The sequence below is a fragment of the Brachyhypopomus gauderio genome, chromosome 6, assembly GCF_052324685.1.
Source record: "Brachyhypopomus gauderio isolate BG-103 chromosome 6, BGAUD_0.2, whole genome shotgun sequence".
NCBI lineage: Eukaryota > Metazoa > Chordata > Actinopteri > Gymnotiformes > Hypopomidae > Brachyhypopomus > Brachyhypopomus gauderio.
Genome location: NC_135216.1, coordinates 32620672 through 32644428, shown reverse-complemented (window position 1 = coordinate 32644428; position 23757 = coordinate 32620672). Strand labels below are relative to the sequence as shown.

The 23757-nt window shown below is 40.9% G+C and overlaps 1 protein-coding gene and 2 long non-coding RNA genes across 3 annotated transcripts in view; all 3 read right to left on the bottom strand.

The window, feature by feature from the left end:
* Nucleotides 1-23757, bottom strand: part of LOC143517724 (uncharacterized) — a 137023-nt gene that overhangs the window by 3021 nt on the left and 110245 nt on the right. The window lies entirely within an intron of this gene.
* On the bottom strand, nucleotides 3248-5263 carry LOC143517722 (uncharacterized). The gene is made up of 4 exons (XR_013132028.1): nucleotides 5221-5263; nucleotides 4966-5052; nucleotides 3488-3814; nucleotides 3248-3377 (listed from the first exon to the last, which is right to left on the bottom strand). It is a non-coding gene; the product is annotated as an uncharacterized LOC143517722 (long non-coding RNA).
* Nucleotides 10304-22656, bottom strand: LOC143517714 (protein NLRC3-like). The gene is made up of 12 exons (XM_077010476.1): nucleotides 22507-22656; nucleotides 21908-22024; nucleotides 20758-20898; nucleotides 18428-18568; nucleotides 15780-17549; nucleotides 14421-14594; nucleotides 13777-13950; nucleotides 13253-13426; nucleotides 11743-11916; nucleotides 11245-11418; nucleotides 10856-11029; nucleotides 10304-10443 (listed from the first exon to the last, which is right to left on the bottom strand). The coding sequence occupies exons 1-12, from the start codon at nucleotides 22533-22535 to the stop codon at nucleotides 10437-10439; spliced, it is 3249 nt and encodes a 1082-aa protein (XP_076866591.1). The 5' UTR covers nucleotides 22536-22656; the 3' UTR covers nucleotides 10304-10436.

Below are 23757 nucleotides of genomic sequence, written 5' to 3'. Positions count from 1 at the left end.
TATAACAACGTTGGAACCGGAAAGAGGTATAGTGGCCCCCTACGGAGGCTACGTTTGGTACGGACGGACGAAATTCGTCCGTGTCCGGAGGTATAAAGCAGGCTTAAAGGCCCATTCACACCCTACGGTAATTACGGATACGGACCCTTTCGTCCGGTTCCGGGGGTCGTTTCATCCGTCAGTGGGTCCGTTGCCAGAGCGCTTACGAATCCGTAGTAACGGAGCAATATAAACCGGAAATCAGGGGGCAGTAGAGAGTCAGAAGCATCGGGAGTACACCAATTCGGGAAAATCAATGAAGAAGAGTACTGGACTTTTAAAAATGGTGCTCGAGTTAGAAGAAAAACTTTGCGAGTTGGTTAGAGGCTACATTCTGCTACGGTGCCAGGTCATCGCGATAAACAGCGATGCAAAAACAGCTGGGAGGAGATTGCTGGTGTGCCGGTGCCGGAAATTTGACTATACTGCCCTCTAGAGGATGTTTTTTTTTTTTTATTATAACAACGTTGGAACCGGAAAGAGGTATAGTGGCCCCCTACGGAGGCTACGTTTGGTACGGACGGACGAAATTCGTCCGTGTCCGGAGGTATAAAGCAGGCTTAAAGGCCCATTCACACCCTACGGTAATTACGGATACGGACCCTTTCGTCCGGTTCCGGGGGTCGTTTCATCCGTCAGTGGGTCCGTTGCCAGAGCGCTTACGAATCCGTAGTAACGGAGCAATATAAACCGGAAATCAGTGGGCAGTAGAGAGTCAGAAGCATCGGAAGTACACCAATTCGGGAAAATCAATAAAGAAGAGTACTGGACTTTTAAAAATGGCGCTCAAGTTAGAAGAGAAACTTTGCGAGTTGGTTAGAGGCTACATTCACCTCTATAATGCTACGGTGCCAGGTCATCGCGATAAACAGCAATGCAAAAACAGCTGGGAGGAGATTGCTGGTGCACTTGGGTTGTCAGTGAAGGCAGCCCAAAACAAATGGAATCTGGCTCAGGATAGGTTTGTCAGAGCGCATCGAGATGCTATGGCAAAGAAGAGTGGAGATGCAGCTGGGGGGTCAGAACACCGTTTTACACCGTTTGGCGTGGCTGAAGGTGCACATCCGACACCGAAACACCTCGACAAACTTCGATGTAAGTGTCTTTGTAAAATTATCAATGTTGATGAGCTGTAATTAGGTGGTAAAGTAGCCCAATTCTTCAAATTTAGAGTTTATAGTTAGGCTAACTTACTTCATACTGAAGTTACTCAAGGATAAAGTTACTCACAACTTGACATAAAACCATAAAACACACACATGCCACTGTAGTTACTCATTAATATTGCTTCACTTTCAGTTTAGTTTCAGTTTACTCACAAGTACTGTTACTTCAAAATAATACTTCTTAAGTAAAGATAAAAAGTATGGAGCATTAAAACTACTAAGAAGTACAGGTTACTCAACTAAATGTAACTGAGTAAAAGTTAACTATTTACTAGCTACCTCTGCTGTTGAATGCACAATCTTTGTCATAACAGTTCCTGGCAAAAATTTAGAGATGATGTGATTCACATGTCTTGAAGTGCATTGTGTTAATGCACATTTTATACTATTTAAATCATGCAGTGTTCTTAAACTATGTCCATAACTGAAAACCATTTGTGTTGAGTGTTGAGTTAATTATATATTGCACTTCTAGAGTCAAGAGCGAGCAGAGGCACACATGGAGGAGACGGAGGATGATGTTTCATCAGCTACAGAGCATGGGTCTTGGTCATCATCACCACCACTCCCACCGCCACCACCAACAACTACTACTGATGTTGGCAGCCTACCCCCTTATCAGAGTCCCCGGTCTGGAGCGTCCAAGAAGAGGAGACGAAATGCAGAGGTGGATCCAGTAGATACTGCATTGCTGGAAATTACTGCATTGAAGGAGTTGCGGCATGAGACCCAGCAAAGCAATATGTTCAGCACATTTACAGCGTACTTGAACACTTTTCTCCAGGACCTCCCACCAGCAGATGCCAAAAAATTCGTAAAAGAGATCCAGCAGTTGATGCTAACATATAGTTAGATATTGAGACATGTTAGCTGCAGTTAATTGTTCAAGACCCCTGAATGTATGTTTTTGCGCTGTTTTGTTTACCGTTTTGTTATATTATAATTAATGTTATGTTATATTTCTATTTGCACATTAGTGCTGATTAAAAATGAAGCACTCTAATAACTCTAAATAACAATAAAAATATAATATAATATATTAAAATATATATATATATATATTTTGCCGCATAGGCAAAACTAATGAGAAAAATTCTCCATTGATGTGGCGATTTTCACATGGTCGCACATGCCGCATAGACCGTGTTTTTTTCTGCTTTTGTCTTTTTCTATTAATAAGACACAGCAAAACCAACTTGTTTACCGACGCCATTTTTCTGAAGACCGGTGCCGGAAATTTGACTATACTGCCCTCTAGAGGATGTATTTTTAAAAATCATAACAACGTTGGAACCGGAAAGAAGTATAGTGGCCCCCTACGGAGGCTACGTTTGGTACGGACGGACGAAATTCGTCCGTGTCCGGAGGTATAAAGCAGGCCTCCGCCCCACCCCCCCGGTCAACAACTTACGTTCGCCGCCGCCGCGATTAGCCCTAGTGGAGCTAGAATTAGTGGAGCTTCGAGCGTAGTGGTAAATATCTGGTTTGAATACCGCGGAGCAAAAAACATTCTTTGTGCTCATGATTATGAAATAATGTATAGTCAAACCACTTTCACAAAAATATTTATTCAATTAATTTATTTTACAGTAAATAAAAAACCAAATTCTAATTGGATCAAATAAATAAAGTATTATTATATTAATAATTAATTAAACTATGTGCATTGATTTACAGGATGGGAGCCTGACGTATTGTCACCTCAATACAGCTGTGCCCGTCTTGCAGCTGTATTTCGGTGGTGGACACCTCAGGGCAGATTTCAGACTCGCCCGTGAGACCATCACGTCACTCAGTAATGCACTGAGGCAGGAGACTGATCATGGGTGGAGCAGGGACATCGAGCTGTTGGTGTTCCTTTACTGGCTGGCACACGCAGCATCATATCATGTGGTCTCCCGAGCGTTTGCCATCCCAAGATCTTCTGTGTGTGACATCGTGCACAGAATGAGCAAGGCAGTCAGTGGCATTTTGAAGAGGGTCATTATGTTACCTGCTGGTGATGAACTGGAGGTGGTAGGAGCAGGATTTGCCCAGTTGGCTGGATAGGCGTCTTTCAAAGTGGCAGTTGGTGCCATCGACGGGTGCCACATCCGAATAAAACCCCCATCTGCCAGTGCACAGTGCTACCTGAACAGGAAGCTTTTTTTATTCTGTGCAGCTGCAAGCGATCTGTGACCATCAGGGAAGGTTTATTGACATTTTTGTTGGTTACCCTGGGTCTGTACACGACGCACGGGTGCTGAAGAACAGTCCTATATATAAAGAGGGCCTATACCCACCTAGAGGAAGGTGCATCCTTGGGGATGGGGGTCATCCGTGCATCAGTGCACCAATCCAGCTCCTGACCCCTTATCGAGAGCCTGTGCAGAACCCTGTACAGGCTCGTTTTAACAGCAGACTCTCTCGGGCCAGGAACATCATTGAAAGAACATTTGGAATGCTAAAGACCCGCTGGCGATCCATTTTCTTTAAAGTCCTTGAGGTGAGCCCTGTGTTTGCACCCGAGGTTGTGGCATGCTGCGCTGTGCTCCACAACCTCTGCATTGCTCACGGCGACATCATGGACCCAGATGTTCCAGAGGCTGATGACACTGACCCACCAGAGCCTGTCGGCACAGAACAAACATCAGGGGAAGATGCACGAGAGATTCTGGCTGCAGCTGTCTCAGCACCACAACATCGTATTTTAGCTCTGCACGAGCATGATTATATTTAGAAATGTTAGTAGAAATGTAAAAAGTTGTGTATTTCTCCATTTTTCTTACTGATGCCAAATTAAAATCATTCCAAATTGTACTCAGACTTGTTGGGTATAAATGATGTATTACCTTTAGGTTATGAATATCATTTAGCATTAAAGTTTAAACAGAAAGCTTGCTCCATCAATACATTCAAAAGATCTATGACATGTGAATTTCTACTCAGTGTGGCTACTGATCAGAAGACTAAAACTTGTTTAATTAATGAAGTTGTTTGGGACAAAAAGATCTAGTCACACACATCCTTTATGCATAAGCTTGAAAACTATGCCCTACCTATAGTATAAAACTTGGGTAAGCGTGCGCACGCACACACAAAATCTAAACATATTTAAATTAAATCTACAACCTAACTATTTCTAGTTGCAAATGTATTACTGTCATCATTCTCACAATATATAATAACACCAAAAGACTTGAAAGCTGATATACAACAATTTATTTTTTAGCTAAAATCTCCAATACATTTAAAAATCTTTCCTCTCTCTCTCTTGCCTCCCTATCCCTCCTTTCCTCTCTTATTCTAGCTTCTGCATCTCTCTTCTCCTCTCGTGCTATTGTTTCCCTCTCTCTTCTTTCCTTTCTCTCTTCAGCCTCTCTCCATCTTCTTTCCTCCCTCTCCTCAGCCTCTCTCTCCCTCTCATTTTCCCTCTCTTCCAACTCCCTCAAATAGTCCATTAAATTCCCCTGCCTCTTCTTGGCAAGGGGTTCCTTTACAGAGGGCAGTGGCTCAACAGCAGCACCCTGGCCAGATGAGGCAATAAGGGTGGGTGGACTAATTGATGGCCTCCCTCCTATTGCCTCATCCATGGCAGCATACCATTTCCAGGATGCTGCTGTTGCTACACCACCCTCTGTACTCACCCCAGTGGGGGGGCACTTCAGTTCCTACAAAATTAATAAAAACACGGAAGAGGGGACGGGGGACAACACCTTGTATTATAACTAAACCTTCACTGAATTATTTTAATCTGATAAACTATCAGGAAGAGACTTACTTTATATTTTTGCTTCAGGTTCTCCCACTTTTTTTAACATAAAGTGGAGAGATTGTCTTTGGCAGTTTTTTCTCCAAGACGAAGGCTCTGCAAGATAATGGACATAATGGACACTGTCTTTTAAAACTGTTAATATTTTAATTTTATATATATATAATACTGTTAATACTACATCTCTATTACATACAGCCTTTTGTAATTAATAGTATACATGACCTGTAATGCAGATGTATTAATTTAACCAAAGTTACTTACTCAAAACCTCGTACTGCTGCATTTCTTTTATCGGTGAAGAGGGGCGCATTGGCCACCCTCCACCGGATAAGGTCCCTGGTGTCTTCATCGGTCCCTGCAATAATAAACTTTAGCTTTAAAATTGATGTTTACTGTATCAGTGTAGCAAAGTTACAAAAATCAATAATCACAAAGCTAGATATATTTTTATAGTATAGAATATGGTAAGAATAGGTTAGCCTTTCAATAGTATTACTAAAAAGGTGAGGTGAATGCACGAACGTCGTTATATCAGTATGACAAACAACCAAGGTTTAAAATAAAAGAAAATAAACAAAGGAATTCGACCTGCAAACCACTTGTAAACCAGATTAAAGCTGGGCGTACACTGTACGATATTTTAAATCGTGTACTCAGCTCCAGCTCAAACTGTACGACTAAATCGCACGACTGAGTCGGCTCGTGGAGCTGCTTCAACAGTGCGATACTCTCACGAGGAGCGATTTGAATTTCAAACATGTTTGATATTCTTGCGACGCTGCGATTTCTGATCGGGAGTTGGTCGTGAGGTGTGAATCGCTCCTCGTTTACCTGTGTAAACTATACGATGCACGACACGCGATTGAGCCGAAACTTGGCCCGATCGAAAAAAACAGTCGCACGAGTGAAAAATCGGCTGAAAATGGGCCAAAAATCACACAGTATACACCCAGCTTTAAGCTGGGCGTACACTGTGCGATTTTTGGCCCATTTTCAGCCGATCGGGAGTTGGTCGTGAGGTGTGAATCGCTCCTCGTTTACCTGTGTAAACTATACGATGCACGACACGCGATTGAGCCGAAACTTGGCCCGATCGAAAAAACAGTCGCACGAGTGAAAAATCGGCTGAAAATGGGCCAAAAATCACACAGTATACACCCAGCTTTAAGCTGGGCGTACACTGTGCGATTTTTGGCCCATTTTCAGCCGATTTTTCACTCGTGCGACTATTTTTCGATCGGGCCGAGTTTCGGCTCAATCGCGTGTCGTGCATCGTATAGTTTACACAGGTAAACGAGGAGCGATTCACACCTCACGACCAACTCCCGATCAGAAATCGCAGCGTCGCAAGAATATCAAACATGTTTGAAATTCAAATCGCTCCTCGTGAGATCGCATGAGAGCGTCGGGTCGTATAGTGTGAGTATATGAATCGTGAGCTGTGAACTTTTAAACCCTGCGATTTAGTCGTACAGTTTGAGCTGGAGCTGAGTACACGATTTAAAATATCGTACAGTGTACGCCCAGCTTAAGTCAGTCATGTCTTTAAATCATTGCGAGCAAAATGGTCTAAAATTGACGGATGCGCTTCAGATTTTGTTGCGAGTTAATCGGTACGACAATTAGTATTAGCTTGACGGGTCAACCAGCGAGCTAAGATTACCTCAGCTTGGACTCGCTGATGGTCATAAACACTAAAAAAATACAGAAATCCACAGCTCCATTCGGATATGCGCATATGCATATAAATCTAACAAAACCGACATTAATACCGCACATTTTTCACGTTATCGGATATACGAGTTAATAGGTATTAGCTTGACGTGTTAACTAGCGAGCTAACAAGATTACCTCAGCTTGGACTCGCTAACTACGTTAATAAAAAATATAAAAACGATATATATGTAATCTAACAAATTGTATTTTTCATTCGCAGTGACACTACTTGTAACGGCATTTGGTTTGCACATCATCATATTTTTTAAATGTTTTATTTTGTGTTTGTATCTACTTACACTTGTAAATTGCTGGCTCGCCGCTTTCCGCCATTTTATTTTTCTAACTTCGAACACTTCCGCTGCTCCAGTTGAATCATGGGATAGGACAGTTGCTCCAGTTGAATCATGGGATAGGACAGTTGCTCCAGTTGAATCATGGGATAGGACAGTTGCTCCAGTTGAATCATGGGATAGGACAGTGTGCTGCAATCACATACTTAAAAATGGCTGCCGATGCAGTACGTCATCCGGGTACGTTTCGCGTACTGGTTTAATGCATAGGCCTACTGTGGTTTCGGACGTACTAGGTTGCTCGCGTACTGCTTCTCACGTACTATATAGTACTGTAGTACTCGGTTTCCGACGGGCCGTTTGGTTTCCTGTAAAAATAGTTAAAATAATGTTCAGCACAGTGTTAAAAATGTTAAAAAAACAGTACAATATGAAGCGAAATGCCTTTATGTTTTATGATATGAAGGTATTAGGGGTGGATGGTATGTGTTTAGGCGGAATTTTCCAGTATAAGGGTGAGAATTATTAGCAAGCTACAGCTGCCAGCACCATGTGTAAGGCTAACCTCAATTTAAAGCGCGGATGACTTGACCGTGAATCGCTAAAGCGCGGATAGCTTGACCGCGGCGCACAAGTTGCGGTGGATCCTCTCCTCTACGCATGCGCAGGCCTGCTGGGCGGAAAAGTGAAAGTGAAACTACCGTGACACGTGGGTCCAGAGTTGCCAGGTTCGCGGTTTTCACGCCAAATTGGGCTTGTTTGAAAATCCTGCCGCGGGTAAAAATTCTGGGGTCGCGGGGTGCGGTTTTTTGGGCTCGTTTCCCGTATTTCGTTTCAAAATTGAAAACATAAAACGCAAAACGAGCCATTTCCCGATTTTTGTTTTCTGACTAAAATTTAAAAAATGGATTTTAAAAATCCTGCGTGGAAATCAGATTTCTCATTTTGTGTTGAGTTTTTATTTTTTTTGTATCTTGACCCGGTAATGATCGAACCCTCGCGGCACACACTAGACATTGGCGGTACGTTTGATTTGATCTAAGAACACATGTCTTTGCAGGAATATGCAGATTTTATTGCAGAAAGCAGAATAAATGGCAAGTGCTGTAGGGATATCGCATCAATGTTATGCACCCACTTTGGAACAAGACGTGGTTTTTCTGAGAGGAATGTGCGGAGATGGTGTGCTGAGTGTTCAGACAGCCAGCTTGAAGTGGAGGTCGCTGAAGGTATTGCTGAGGTCAGCTTTTCATTGTTATATTTTTAATGATGAATGTTTTTTGTGAAATATGCAATGGTTACATTAATATTTCTAAAAAGCTGACTACAAGCTAATGGAAGCCAGACATGCTACAATTTGCAGATTTAATTGAGTGGCCCATTTCATTCCACTGTTAGCCCTTGCGAGACGACCTGTCCAGGCTGTAACCCACCTCTCACCCTCTGGCAGGGTGATAAGCTCCAGCTGCCAGAGGGTGAGGGTGAGAGTCTCCCACGTTGAACTGGATACGTGGATAAAAATGTATGGAAGGACTATACACATAATTTATCCATGGACTGTGGGATCAGGTCAGAGTTGACTGTGGGAAGGAGTTTTACCTGGCACTGTTCATCCAGGAAAGGCTGGCAGAATACAGATACAACTGTCAGAGGCAGCCCTACATTCAGACAGCTTCTACAAGGGTAACAATATTTAAATATTTACTTTTTTAATTAACTTTCTTTTGTAAACTAGTGTATTTCAGATGAGAACAAGCCTAATTATGCTGTTTTAAAATATGCACAGAACCATGTGATTGAGAGAATGTGGTCAGAGGTAAATGCCCGAGTCAACTATCCTCTGAAGACAGCTTTGGTACAGCTGGTGGACATGGAGGAACTGGACATGGAGGACAGCACATCCAAGTAGTGTGTGTACAGACAAACTCAAAAGGGGGACCTACAAAGACACTGCGTGAATGAATTTTAAGTTGGCTTGATAAATCCCGTTACAAAACCATATGGAATGACTTCAGGCTTGTTATCATAAAGCCAGTGCTATTAGGATAAAACTCGCTTTTGTTTTTTGAGTCAGTAGTAAAAGTTTAAAGTGCCACTACACATCAGCTGCACTGGCTTGGTCCACAGTGCTTCTGAGTTATTGCTAATTAACTTTTGCCAATCTGTTTACTTAAAGCAGAAACACTTTACACCATACAAAATTATTGTGCACCCTAAATCCCACAGTAGGCTATATGTTATTCCAATTAGTTATTCAAAGATAATCTAGCAGTGAAGTAGTTAAATTGATTAAATCTCCAGTGAATATTTAAAGGGCTCAGATAAGCTAAAGATTTGTACACTTTACTAAGGTGACTTACACCTTTAAATATTTGTACACTTCTTGCCCTTCTTTGGTCCTCAACGTGACAACACTTTACTGAGGTGACACACCTTTTTTGAATATAATAAAAATGTCCTTGACCTTTTGCAAAAGTAAAATAAGGGGGAAAATCATCAAAATCCACACAGAGGAACATGCAGAGAGCATGAAAAATACATATAGGAAATAATTGTACAAAATAGTCTAAATCAAATCTTAACATTCCATTCTATAAAATGTCTGTACACTGGATTAGTTTAACATGGTCATAATAAAATCCCACCAGTAACTCAGTAACAATGAGAGATATTACAGAATAACAAACAGTTGTGCTTGATTTGGGTTGGAGGGTCATTTAATCATGGACACGTTTGGTGTTGTCGTCGTTGCTGCTTCTCGTGTGACCACGTAGATGACGTTAGATCCTGTGTTTTGCTGCCCTCTTGTGGTTGACTATCAGAACACGAAATTAAATTCATCCTTTGGATGCAGTGGTGCTGTGAAGGCCGTCTACATCCAAACTCACTCCAGGCTGTAAACACAGCAGACTCCACGTACAAGTTCTTATTGTTTGTACATTACACATTTTTATCTCATTAAATTCACCTCTTTTCCAACATGCTGATTTTCTAGATATTGTTTTACAAATGACAACTTTTCATAACTTGGAAGACTTTATCTGGTGATCCAGAATATCATTAACAAATGCTCTAACAATGAATGAGTTTGCACTATGATCAGGAAAACACAGCTCTTGAGTCTTGCGTTTTACACTTCTGTCTGGATGCTACAGCTTCAATGATCCATAACCCAAGTTCTTTGATTAACAGAACAGGAGTTTCTGTGTGAATTCAATTCAACTGCTGTGTGGATATGATTCAGTTTCAGTGTGAATACAATTCAACTGCTGTGTGGATATGATTCAGTTTCAGTGTGGATACAATTCAACTGCTGTGTGGATATGATTCAGTTTCAGTGTGGATATCATACAGCTTCACTGATCCATAGATTCCATCTCAGAGTGGCAGGTTGTCCAGATAACATCGCTACCTGGACATCAAGACTATTTATGAGCTCTTGTCACTGCAGTCTTCACTACATATTTATTAAATCCTGAGAATGAAAAAAAATAACTTGAAATGAAAGACTGCACTTGGTCTTTTGATTCAAATTCATTTCACAATCAAAATAGATCTTCGTTTAGGATTTCTGTCTCTCAATGTTTTAAACAGGAAGTGGTTAGAAGATTACACATTATTGTTTCCTCAGTTTCTGGATACAGATACATTCCAGATCCAAGTTATCCTGTATCTCACTTGTACAAATAATTCATTTATACAACAGAATTTAAAACTCAGTCAACAGGATATGAAATCCAATCACCACTGTATCTTTGAAGCAAAACAATTTGATATATAGTGGTGAAAAATATGCAAAAAGGAAATGTTTTTGGTGATAAAAAAGAAGCAAATAAATAAATAAATAAAATGCTTAATGAATAAAGTCCAATATGGTCATATCTTACATGAGTGAATGTAGCTTGCAACGGGAACCATCCTTAAGTTCAGACAGCTGCTTCTTTTCTGGGTCTCCTACTTTATTCCAGTACAGGTCCAGTTCTCCCAGGTGGGAGGAGTTTGATCTCAGAGCTGAAGCTAGAGCAGTACAGCCGTCATCTGTGACATCACAATCACACAACCTGCAGACAGAACAATGACACACTTCACTTTCTGAGCACATCTCTGCTAATTATGTTCAATATTCACCCACTACGGTCGTCAGTCTAAGCTTAAACCATGACCAGGAGGTGAGTGTAATTACATATGCAAACATACATTCTTCCCTATTACTATTGAGGGGGGCAGTGATTGTGTGTATTTGGTGTAAATATGATAATTTTAGAGATGATTTTACCTCAGTGATTCTATTTTACAATCAGGATCCTCCAACACAGAAGAGAGCAGCTTCACTCCAGAGTCTCCGAGTCTGTTCCTTGACAGATCCAGCTCTCTCAAGTGGGAGGGGTTTGATCTCAGAGCTGAAGCCAGAGCAGCACAGCCTTCCTCTGTGACACAACAATGCTTCAGCCTGCAGAGAGAACAATGACAAACTTCACCCTCTCAGTGCAGCACTCACAGCTTAGTTTAGCAGAACCTAATTTGTCCTGCTGATCTGTTTCCTGCTTTTCCTTAGATGAGCCATCAGGTGAAGTGAGTAGTCATGTGATATGAGCAGCAGATGGTCTCTCTAGGTCTGTGTAGGCAGGGTCAGCAGGGAGTGTGGCAATATGTCACCTTGCTGGGTTTACAGAACCCCAGATCTAGGTAATGGAATCTGATCAATTAAATGCATGAAATGTTTTTGGTCCGCTAAAATGACTTACGGAACAACAGGTCAGGCCAATGATCTTACCACAGTAACACCAATTTACAGTGAGGATTCTTCAGTCCACAAGAAAGCAGCTTCACTCCTGAGTCTCCTACATGATTCCCAGACAGATTCAGTTTTCTCAGGTGGGAGGGGTTTGATATCAGAGCTGAAGTCAGAGCAGCACAGCCTTCCTCTGTGACATCACATTGCTTCAGCCTGCCCAGAAAACAATGAGACATTCTTCATTCTCTCAGTCTAGGACACAGATCAGTTCAACACACACAGATCAGTCCAGAACACAAAGATCAGTTCAGTACACAGATATCTCTTGAGCAGCAACTTCTAATTAGATTGCCACTACAATCATAAACGAATAAAGAGGATTTGCAAGAGTAATAAATATATAAAGTAACACTGCAAAAGTAATACAAAACTGGGTGATTTAATATTAGTACAGTTAATCCAGTGCGTGTATGCATATATGAATGGTCCAAAAGACTGCATGGACAGCCAACAGCTCTCCTGTGCTAAAGAAAAGGAAGAGTTTAAAAACATCCACATGCACAGAGAGGAGATCCCAGCACATCCAGTAATTTACAGAGCACCCAATACTTTACAACAAACTCAGTGTTTTACATGGCAATGATACTGTAAAGTGATGATACTTTACAATATTGCTGCCATGTAAAAGGATTGCTCATCCCCCTGAATGTACTGAATGCTTGCTTACAAAGCCTAAAATGGACTGGCCCCTCCCTACATGATGTCCATGGTCAAAAGCCGATCCATACAGCGAACACTCAGAACCTCAAGCTTGGCTCGACTCGAAACTCCATGCTTAAAGTCTCATGGAAAACAAAGCTCCAGACTATTCTCTGTCCTGATGTCCAAGATGGTGGAACGATCTTCCATTAGCTGCTAGGACTGCAGAGTCTATTGCTATCTTCAAGCGTAGACTGAAGACCCACCTGTATGTTGAGTTCTTACCAGAGCACTAACTCTGCTGATACCACTTGCCGTTGTTCTTTAAATTGTATGTCTGTCTATGGTTATTTGTGCTTCTTGGCAAATGTCTAACTTGCAAAACACTAGGTAATGACATTGACTCCTGTAGTTTAGTAGTAGTCTGACTCAATGGTATCTTGAATTCTGGCCTATCCGTACTATTTCCTAGGATGAATTCTGTGATCGAATGCTAAGCACTTTGTAAGTCGCTCTGGATAGGAGCGTCTGCTAAATGCCGTAAATGTAAATACTGAACCTAGAGCTTCTGTTTCCGTCTCCTTACTATAGAATATTAGAATATATGATATGGGAGCAGCACTGTTTTATTGTGCAGTTATTCCAGTTTATTGGTTTGTCATTATGGCCATCGTCTGCGCTTGTTTTTATCCACTTGTGTATTTATTTTTCTCTGGTGTGAGCCTTTCCATTTACATCTTTATATGTTAAACCCAAAACCACTCTCACTATAAGAGAATATATTTTAATCAATTAATCAATCTAAATTTATTTGTATATCTTTACTGAACACCAGGTCACGTGATCTTACCACAGTGTCTCCAGTTTACAGTGAGAATTCTCCAGTCCAGCAGAGAGCAGCTTCACTCCTGAATCTCTTAATCTATTCCAAGTCAGATCCAGCTCCCTCAGGTGGGAGGGATTTGATGTCAAAGCTGATGTCAGAGCAGCACAGCCTTCACCTGTGATATCACAATCACACAACCTGCAGACAGAACGACACACAGCATAAACACCTTTGTTCAGCAGGAACTGAGTTGTTACAATTGTTAACATTTAGATTTCAGCTGTAATTATTATTTTATTTTTGTATGGCAATATATTTTATTTTGCCTAAAATAAATAAAAACAAAGAAAAAATTGTAATTGGTTAAATTATTATTAAATTTTCCAGATCATAAGTCACTAATGTCAAAATTTAAATTCAGTCTTCAGTTTCAAAGAGACTCAAAGAAGTTACATTTATGTTAAATTTACAAGAAATGTTTAATAGTTGTTTAAGAAAACAATGCTGCTAAAAATAATCAGATTGTAGTGGTATACAGATGACCTTACCTTAGTATCTTTAGTGAACACTGAGGATTCTCCAGTCCACCAGAAAGCAGCCTCAGCCCAGAATCTCTTAGGTTATTTCCAGAAAGATCCAACTCCCTCAAGTGGGAGGGGTTTGATGTCAGAGCTGAAGCCAAAGTGGCACAGCCTTCATCTGTGACATCACAATACTTCAACCTGCAGACAGAACAATGACACACGCTTCACTCCCAAAGTACAGTCCACAATGACACATGCTTCACTCTCTCAGTACAGTCCACAATGACACACACTACTTCACTCTCTCAGGACAGCCCACAATGACACACGCTTCACTCAATGACAGTTTATCAGTTACAGTGGCAGCAGAAATCTAGTTACTGTCATCTAGCACAATAGATTAATCAATAATACAAAGTAGTAATAATAGAAAACAGTTGTCCACTAATCGGTCTGATACAAATAAAAAATGATCAATTAGCTACTTAATTACATTCTAAAGATGCATGTTGCTTTTTTTACAGAAAATTATTTTATTTTGAAAAGTTGTACTTTATTTCATGCTGAAATGAAATTCTGACCACAATCAACACAATACTAAACTAAAATATTACTTTAAGCCAATACTATTAGGCCATTACTATGGCCATTGAAGAGATGACCATTACCTGAGTGTCTCCAGTTTACAGTGAGCATTCTCTAGTCCAGCAGAGAGCAGACTCACTCCCGAGTCTCCCAGTTTATTCCCACTCAGATCCAGTTCCCTCAAACTGGGGGAGTCTGAGCTGAGGACTGAGGACAGACACGCACAGCTTGTCTTCGTTAGATTACAACTTGCAAGCCTAAAAAAAATGAAAACACAAATGAATGTGCACCAAACTGTGCCTCTACCACCATTACAAGATATTTTATTGCTTGTCAGTCTAACTGTCATCTTACCACTAATTAAAGTTGTTTTAGCATCCAAGTGCAAATGAAAATGAAGAAATTACAGAATATGAACATCTTGACAATCAGCATGGTTTAGCATAATTACATTATTAGTGCTGTCCTTAATAGAGTTATTTTAATATATGATACGTTATGATATATAAGCCCTTCATGTAATCCACTGTCCTAAATGTACATTACAATTTATACAGACTAATACTATAATGCAGGTTTAACCAAAGTTGATGTCAGGTTCACGCAACACCTCTATAGAGTTGTAAAAAATGAAAAGCTTGCTTTTCATTTTTAGCTGGATATGGTTATGCTATCATTATTTTTTTTTAAATGACACAGCACATTACAACTGAATGTTCTGTAGATGAGTGTGACTAGAATACCACAGTCACATATTACTGATAATGATGTCACATATTACTGATGATGAGTCACATATTACTATGATGTCACCTATTACTGATGATGATGTCACCTATTACTGATGATGAGTCACATCATCAGGCTGGAAAACATAACAATGCTTTGTAGCGTCTACTGTATCTGGAACATGAGGGTTGTATTCACATGAACACCTCTCTACAACAAGTGAGTCAGCACTAACCCTGATGGCCGTGTTTTCACTTATTCACAAGTGCTTCCTCTAAATGTGAAGCTTTACTAGCAGTCACACCTATGGCAGATATGCATGGAATGTTTTCAAAGTCTTTTCATCTAGTCTCACTATTTCACATCATCAGTAAGTCGCTCTGGATAAGAGCGTCTGCTAAATGCCATAAATGTAAATGTAATTGTAAATCAGTACTGATTGAGTCATATACAGAGTCCGTTGTCATGACATGCTGTGTATTTTCAATTAGAAAATGTCATTACATATCATTCATTATCAAAACACTGTCACGTGACAGTGACTAAGCTATGGCTTCAAACATGATGTAAATTTATTTATGACAGCTGACAGCAGAGGGCTTTAAAAAAAAAGCTGAGTTCTGAGAAGCTCCTTGCTAAAGCAGCGCTTTACTTGTTACTCTCATCTTTCTGTCACTAGCGTCATGTCAGTGTTGTGGTCCAGCGCCACTTACAGTGCTGATTTGGATACTGCAACCACAGGCATCATCTTCAGAAGAACCTCATCTGATCTCCTGTATTTCTGTAGGTTAAAAACATCAAGACTCTCCTCTGATGTGAGTAACACAAACGCCACAGCAGACCACTGTGATGGGGAAAGTTCTCTTTCATTCAGATCGTCAGTTTGCAGGAAATGCTGGATTTCTTCCACTAGAGAGTGGTCATCCAGTTCATTCAGACAGTGAAGGAGACTGATGGATTTCTCAGGAGACAGATTCTCCCTGATCTTCTTCTTGATGTACTGAACTGTCTCCTCTTTGCTGTGTGCCGTAGTTCCTGTCTGTGTCACAAGGTCTTGTAAGAGAGACTGACTGCATTCCATGGAGAGACCCAGAAGAAAGCGGAGGAAAAGATCTAGATGTTCATTCTTGCACTGCAAGGCCTGATCCACAGCAGTCTTGTGTAACTCTGAGATAATAACTTTTTTCATTCGACATTTAGGTAACCGACTCCGCTTAAGAACATTGGTGTTGTTGTTGATGAAGTTCAGGTGCACATATACAGCTGCAAGATGCTCCTGAATACTCAGATGAACAAAGCTGTACACTCTCTGGAGCAGCCCAGACTCCTCTCTGAAGATCTGAGTGCACACTCCTGAGCACACTGATGCCTCCTTGACATTGATGCCACACTCTCTCAGGTCTTCCTCATAGAAGACCAGGTTGCCTTTCATCAGCTGCTGAAAAGCCAGTCGACCCAGTTTAAGAAGTAATTCATTGTCTTCCTGCTGGTATATTGTGTATTTTTTTCTTAAAGTGTTTATCTGAATTATGAGGAAGTGTGTATGCATTTGTGTCAGAGTTTGGGGAATTCCCTGACTCTCTGTACACATCTCCATTTTCTCTAGAACAGTGGCTGAAATCCAGCAGAAGACTGGTATGTGACACATGATGTAGAGGCTTCTCGATGACTTCAGGTGTGAGATGATTCTACTGGCCAAGGCCTGATCACTGATTCTCTTCCTGAAGTACTCTTCCTTCTGTGGGTCACTGAACCCTCGTACCTCTGTCACCCGATCAACACACTCAGAGGGGATCTGATCAGCTGCTGCTGGTCTGGAGGTGATCCAGACGAGAGCAGATGGAAGTAGATTCCCCTTAATGAGGTTTGTCACCAACACATCCACTGAAGACGACTCCGTAACATCACACAAACTCACACTGCTCTGGAAATCAAGAGGAAAATGACACTCATCCAAGCCATCACAAATGAAGAGAGCTTTGTGTAAGCTGAGGATGTCCAGTTCTTTAATCTCATTAAAACAAACATGAAGGAGATCCATCAGACTGAGGGTTCGGTCCTTCATCAGATTCAGCTCCCTGAAAGGAAGTGGAAGAACAAGCTGGATGTCCTGATTGGCTTTCCCTTCAGCCCAGTCCAGAATGAACTTCTGCACAGACACAGTTTTTCCAATGCCAGCGACTCCCATTGTCAGCACAGTTCTGATGGGCCTGTCTTGTTCAGGTACCTCCTTAAAGATGTTGTTACATTTGATCGGTGTGTCTTCAGTTGCTGGTCTCCTGGATGCTGTCTCAATCTGTCTCACCTCATGTTCATTACTGATCTCTCCACCATCTCCCTCTGTGATGTAGAGCTCTGTGTAGATCTCACTCAGAAGTGTTGAGTTTCCGTGGTTTGTTATTACCTCATTCAGACACTGAAACTTCTGTATCAATTTTAATTTGAATTGCTTGAGTGCATTGGTAGGTGGTTCAACGTAATCCCTGAGATATGGTGAAGGAAAAATACATAATTACGAATGACTATTTTCTTTAAATTATATTCATAATCTTAAATTAATATTTTGACTTTCAAAATGTTTCTTTTCACTAATAAAAACTGCAAAAAAAATTGCAAAATGTGAAATATGAGAATATAATGGATAATATAGTAATCATCACCTTTTACATTTTTTTATTTTTTTAAGAAATTTTAGGAAGCTCAACATAAGAAAACGAAACCCTACACCCTTAACCCCTACCCCCCTAACCCACACATCCTTAACCCCTACACCCTTAACCCATAATCCTTAACCCACACACCCTTAACCCCCTCACTCTCAACTCATACACCCTTAACCCATATAACCCTAAAACAACACACCCTTAACCCACACACCTTTAATCCATACACCCTTAACCCATATAACCCTAAAACAACACACCCTTAACCCCTACACCCTTAATCAACACACCCTTAACCCATACACCCTTAAACTACACACCCTTAACGCCATACCCTTAACGCATACACCCATAACCAACACACCCCTAACCCATACACCCGTAAACAACACACCATTAACCCATACACCATTAACCCATACACCCTTAACCCATAAAGCTTTACCTCATATACCCTTAACCCATACACCCTTAACCTTTACACCCTTAACCCATACACCCTTAACCTTTACACCCTTAACCCATACGCACCCAATGTTATAGAGTACAATCCACTTTTACACTCATATTTGATTTTCTTTAAATATGAAAAGCCATTCTTTCCATTACAACTTTTCTCTTTTGTAATGACCAGTCAACACTGTTTAATAAGAATATTGTTGCTTTCTCTCTGTAATAGTTTAACTTTCAGAGATTACCTGTCTTTAAGTAAGCGATCTTGAACTCTGAACACTGGTGGAAGAGTCCTGGACCATCGCCGAACGTTGGTACAGTCAGATACACTCATCACGGATCCACAGATGTGGACAGGTGGCTCTGATCTTGTGTTGGAGATCTGACTACAACACATATTATACTTTATTTGATTCCATATACAGTAAATAACATCATCAGGAAACAAAATATTGCTAAAAAACATCCAGCATGGTATACAGTTCATTTCTCAAGTGTGATTTCAAGGATAAAGAAAACAGCGCCTTTTCCAAATATGCAGACTCCCGATAATTGCTGAGATTGAGCAACATCTCACCACCTGTTTGGCTTTTGTTCTGCTAACTCCCCCAAGTCTAAGACCACGTACTGCAAGTTTATGTACATGACCAAGACTTCCCAACACCAGGACTATCAGTTGGCATTTAAATCCTAAGCCTTCAATAGTATTCACTAATGTTTGGTACTTTAAAATTTTTGACGTATAAGATTCCTCCATATACAAATCAAATGCACATGATATTTCGTATATTATAACCCGCTTCTGACTCTGAGAAATGCAAATGATATCTGGTGTATTAGCAACTCCTTGAAAGATTTCAGATGTTACATTAAACCACTCAGGTCTAACTGTAGAGTGTTTATAAATGGAATCATTCTTTGCGTATGGAAGTTGAGCTGATATCAAGTCGACTAGTCTATCATGACGTGCAATGTACAGACCTTTAAAAGAGCTACAGCCATTCAGAATGTGGGCCACAGACTCCAACTGCTGGGTGGAGCCATGAAGCAAACAGAAAGGTGAATGGATAGATGGATACCAGAGTGAGAGGTTATATTTAGTTGGTAGAATCTGTAAGCGCGCTTTCACGCCAAATATCAAAACCTCCTCACTGATTTCAGCATTTCTGAATATTGAGTGTGATACTGAATGATCAGCAGATGCCAGCTGAGCCAGCTTCCCCTGAAGCTTCAGACTGGACCAGTATTGTTGTTGCTCTACACGTTGAACTTCCAGCAGTATTTTTCTTGATGTTTTACTCTGCAGCTGGTGGGATGTTTCGTTAACATTAACACAAGCCTCAACAATCACTGACGTATCTTTCACTATTATTTCTGAAACTTTTACAGATTCCTGTTCTAGTGTTGTCCATTTTAATTCTGTATTTGTTCTCCTACATAAGTCATTTAGATCTGGCCAGTCAGATGAAACACCAAATCCCTGAGCTTGCACATCTAGTTTCCCATTACCTTTTCTTCTAAATCCTAAGAAATTATCTTCACCAGGCAAGGCTAGTGGGATTTTACGTCGTCTAAAGTCTAGGAATAGCGAGGCTCTTGCCATTTCCCGCACCAATTTATCATCATTATTCAACATATTAATAAGATGAGCTTGTCGGGTTGCATTGTATAACCAAGAGCAGTTAGGAACACCCAAGCCTCCATGTTTTCGGCTTTGGAATATAAAGCACCTGGTTGACCGTGTGTTTAGATTAAGCCATTTTCTTACAACCTGCACAATCTTGTTGTCCATTTCTTGGAGAACATGTTGTGGTAAATGAACATTAGCAAATAGATGTTGAATTTTTGCCACTACAATTTCTCTTATTGCTTCTAGCTTCATCACAATTGGAAGTGGACACGTATCAATCATCTCTAGTCTAGAATTGAACTGGGTTCTCATTTGTTCCACCTGCTGACTCCACTCTCCTGCTATATTACATTTGTGACCCAGATAGCTGTAGGTCTCATGTCTACTATACACTAACTGGCTGATCAAGAAATGTAAACGTTGGCGGCTTGTCTGTCTTAGATCTGAACCAACGATTTCCTCCACTTCTCCTCTCGTAGAAAACAGCACATTTAATCTGCTTTACCTCTAGACCAGACCATCTTAAGAATACATCAGTACATGAAAGCATGTTCTTGATGACAACACCAGTACAACATCAGCATAGCCCTGCACAGGATTAGGGGAGAGCACATGAGATGGTGCATACATGCATAGCCACTTAATCCAGTGATTAATGGCAAGGATAAAATTCACAGCGCTCCAGGGACATCCAGTTTTAATTCCTATTCCCAAATGTATAGGTTTGGTAATAACTTTATCACAAATAACCTGTAGGAAGGACCCGGTATATACATCTTTCACTATTTCCACAAACACTTTAGGAAGATGTATTTCTTCTAGAATATTAAGCATAATGTCATGTGACAGTGTTCCAAATGCATCTCTTTTGTAATGACCAGTCAACACTGTTTAATAAGAATATTGTTGCTTTCTCTCTGTAATAGTTTAACTTTCAGAGATTACCTGTCTTTAAGTAAGCGATCTTGAACTCTGAACACTGGTGGAAGAGTCCTGGACCATCGCCGAACGTTGGTACAGTCAGATACACTCATCACGGATCCACAGATGTGGACAGGTGGCTCTGATCTTGTGTTGGAGATCTGACTACAACACAGACATTACCCCTGTGATGTATGCACCACAGACATTACCCCTGTGATGTATATAACACAGACATTACCTCTATGATTTATATAACACAGACATTACCCCTGTGATGTATATAACACAGACATTACCCCTGTGATGTATATAACACAGACATTACCCCTGTGATGTATATAACACAGACATTACCCCTATGATTTATATAACACAGACATTACCCCTGTGATGTATATAACACAGACATTACCCCTGTGATGTATATAACACAGACATTACCCCTATGATTTATATAACACAGACATTACCCCTGTGATGTATATAACACAGACATTACCCCTGTGATTTATATAACACAGACATTACCTCTATGATTTATATAACACAGACATTACCCCTGTGATGTATACAACACAGACATTACTCGTGACATAGCATTTGTTTTATATGTGTAACACCACATTCACAGAGTGATGCAGAAAAAAAGTGAAATTTAATTGTGGCAAATCCAGAGTCATCGTCCTTTAAATAGTCCAGGGTCACAAAGGCAGGAAAATCAAAGATGGAAACATGATTAACAAAAATGACAGGCTTAGGTATTCTCAACAAGAATTTCTACAACACTAACCTGAAAAGTTACAAAGATCAAAGACCAGCACTCAAACATAGGAGACAGAGGGCCTAAATAACAGACACTACACATGGAACACTGAGAGCAACTAGAAGGGGCGGGGTTATAGAACACTAGGAAGGGAAGACCAGGAAGTAAACAGAAGCACATGGAATTAGAAAACAAAGATTTGACAGATAGGAGGGAAGCGGAGCCAGATGTGATAGACAGATGGAGGCGGAGCCAGATGTGATAGACAGATGGAGGCGGAGCCAGATGTGATAGACAGATGGAGGCGGAGCCAGATGTGATAGACAGATCGAGGCGGAGCCAGATGAGACTATTCGTCAGTAACTTGGTAAACACTGCTGGTGTCTCAGGGGCTTCTGGTGGTCTTACCTGTGATCAGATGAGGCGCATCCATCTTTGAAATGTGAAGGATGTTCCACAGACCAGGCAACTGTTACAGCTCCACAGTGGGGTTTTGGAGGGTCAGACGTCTGCTGCTCCACTGGGCTGTAACATGAACAAAAGGGAGTCTTTCAGAAGGCTTCATTACTCACCACAGTGAAATATGTTTCAACGTTATTACATCTCAACATTATTACATCTCAACGTTATTACATCTTCTCTTAATCATCAAAGGGGCTTTTAAGGCATCAATGTGTGTGTGTGTGTGTGTGTGTGAGAGAGAGAGTGAGTGACTTAACAAAAACCTGTTATACAAATTCCTCCTGCTAATCAGGTTAAGCAACTGCTATGATTCTCTAAACGAACAACACATCGTGTAAAATTACCTTTACAAGTTTCCAATGAAAGAAAAAATAAATGTACATTTAACAGAGTACAGAGAAATGTGTACATGTTTGGTAGAAGAAGAAAAAGTATCTTTGGTTTTGTCTGACTTCGTCTGTTTCCTGTTGATACTTAAAGAACGCTGCTTAAATACCCAGAAAATGCTGCTACTTTTATAAAAACACAAATATATTTCCCTTTACCTTTCCCAGAGCACGTTTCTGGACAGCATCTTGTCTGCTTTAACATCGGAACGATGAAATCCGAGTGTGAGTCGTGGCACGATCCTGCATGTCCAGGCGTCCCTCGCACCAGTCTGGGCAGCTGCTTCTCAGAAACAGGCTCAGCAGCTGCGTCTGTCATGTGAACTATTGTAGTCATCATGTGACTGTAGCTGTAGGCAGCCACGCTACCCAGGACTCAAACGCAGGCCCAACAGGATCACAGACCAAACAGGAGCACTGACCACGGGACCACAGACCAAACAGGAGCACTGACCATGGGACTACAGACCAAACAGGAGCACTGACGACGGGACCACAGGCCAAAAAGGAGCACTGACCACGAGACCACAGACCAAACAGGAGCACTGACCACAGGACCACAGACCAAACAGGAGCACTGACCACGAGACCACAGACCAAACAGGAGCACTGACCATGGGACTACAGACCAAACAGGAGCACTGACCACGAGACCACAGACCAAACAGGAGCACTGACCACGGGACCACAGACCAAACAGGAGCACTGACCACGGGATCACATGCTAAACAGGAGCACTGACCATGGGACTACAGACCAAACAGGAGCACTGACCATGGGACTACAGACCAAACAGGAGCACTGACCATGGGATCACAGACCAAACAGGAGCACTGACCACGGGACTACAGACCAAACAGGAGCACTGACCATGGGATCACAGGCCAAACAGGAGCACTGACCACGGGACCACAGCAGCTTCATTCCACCACAGACAGAGCACCCATTTAACCTGCCTGTGCTAACACTGGACAGACTAGACCAAAAATTGTAATTTATTTAAAATAAGTTATAAAATGATAATGAAAAATAAATGATAAGAAATGGTGATAAAATAAATGATTCATACAGCATTATATAAAAGCCCTTGATGTTAATTATATTTGAATATTGTCCATGTCAGCCATGGTTTAAAATATGTGAAGCTCAAAATTGTTCATCTTAGCAATGTTATTTTTAGAGCCATGTTTTTAAACAATTGAAGGTGCTATTTTTAAAACAGAACCTGCATCTATAAATCTGCCAATAAGTCTCGCCTCCTCGTGCACCAGTGTTATGTGATTTGTCTGGCATCAAAATGACTGGCATGTCTAGGAAATGTGTACTGTAATTCTCAGCAATGAACAGTGTCCTTTCCTATTCCAAAAAGATTGTCAGCATGAGCAGAACATTAACCCATAATGTGGAGAA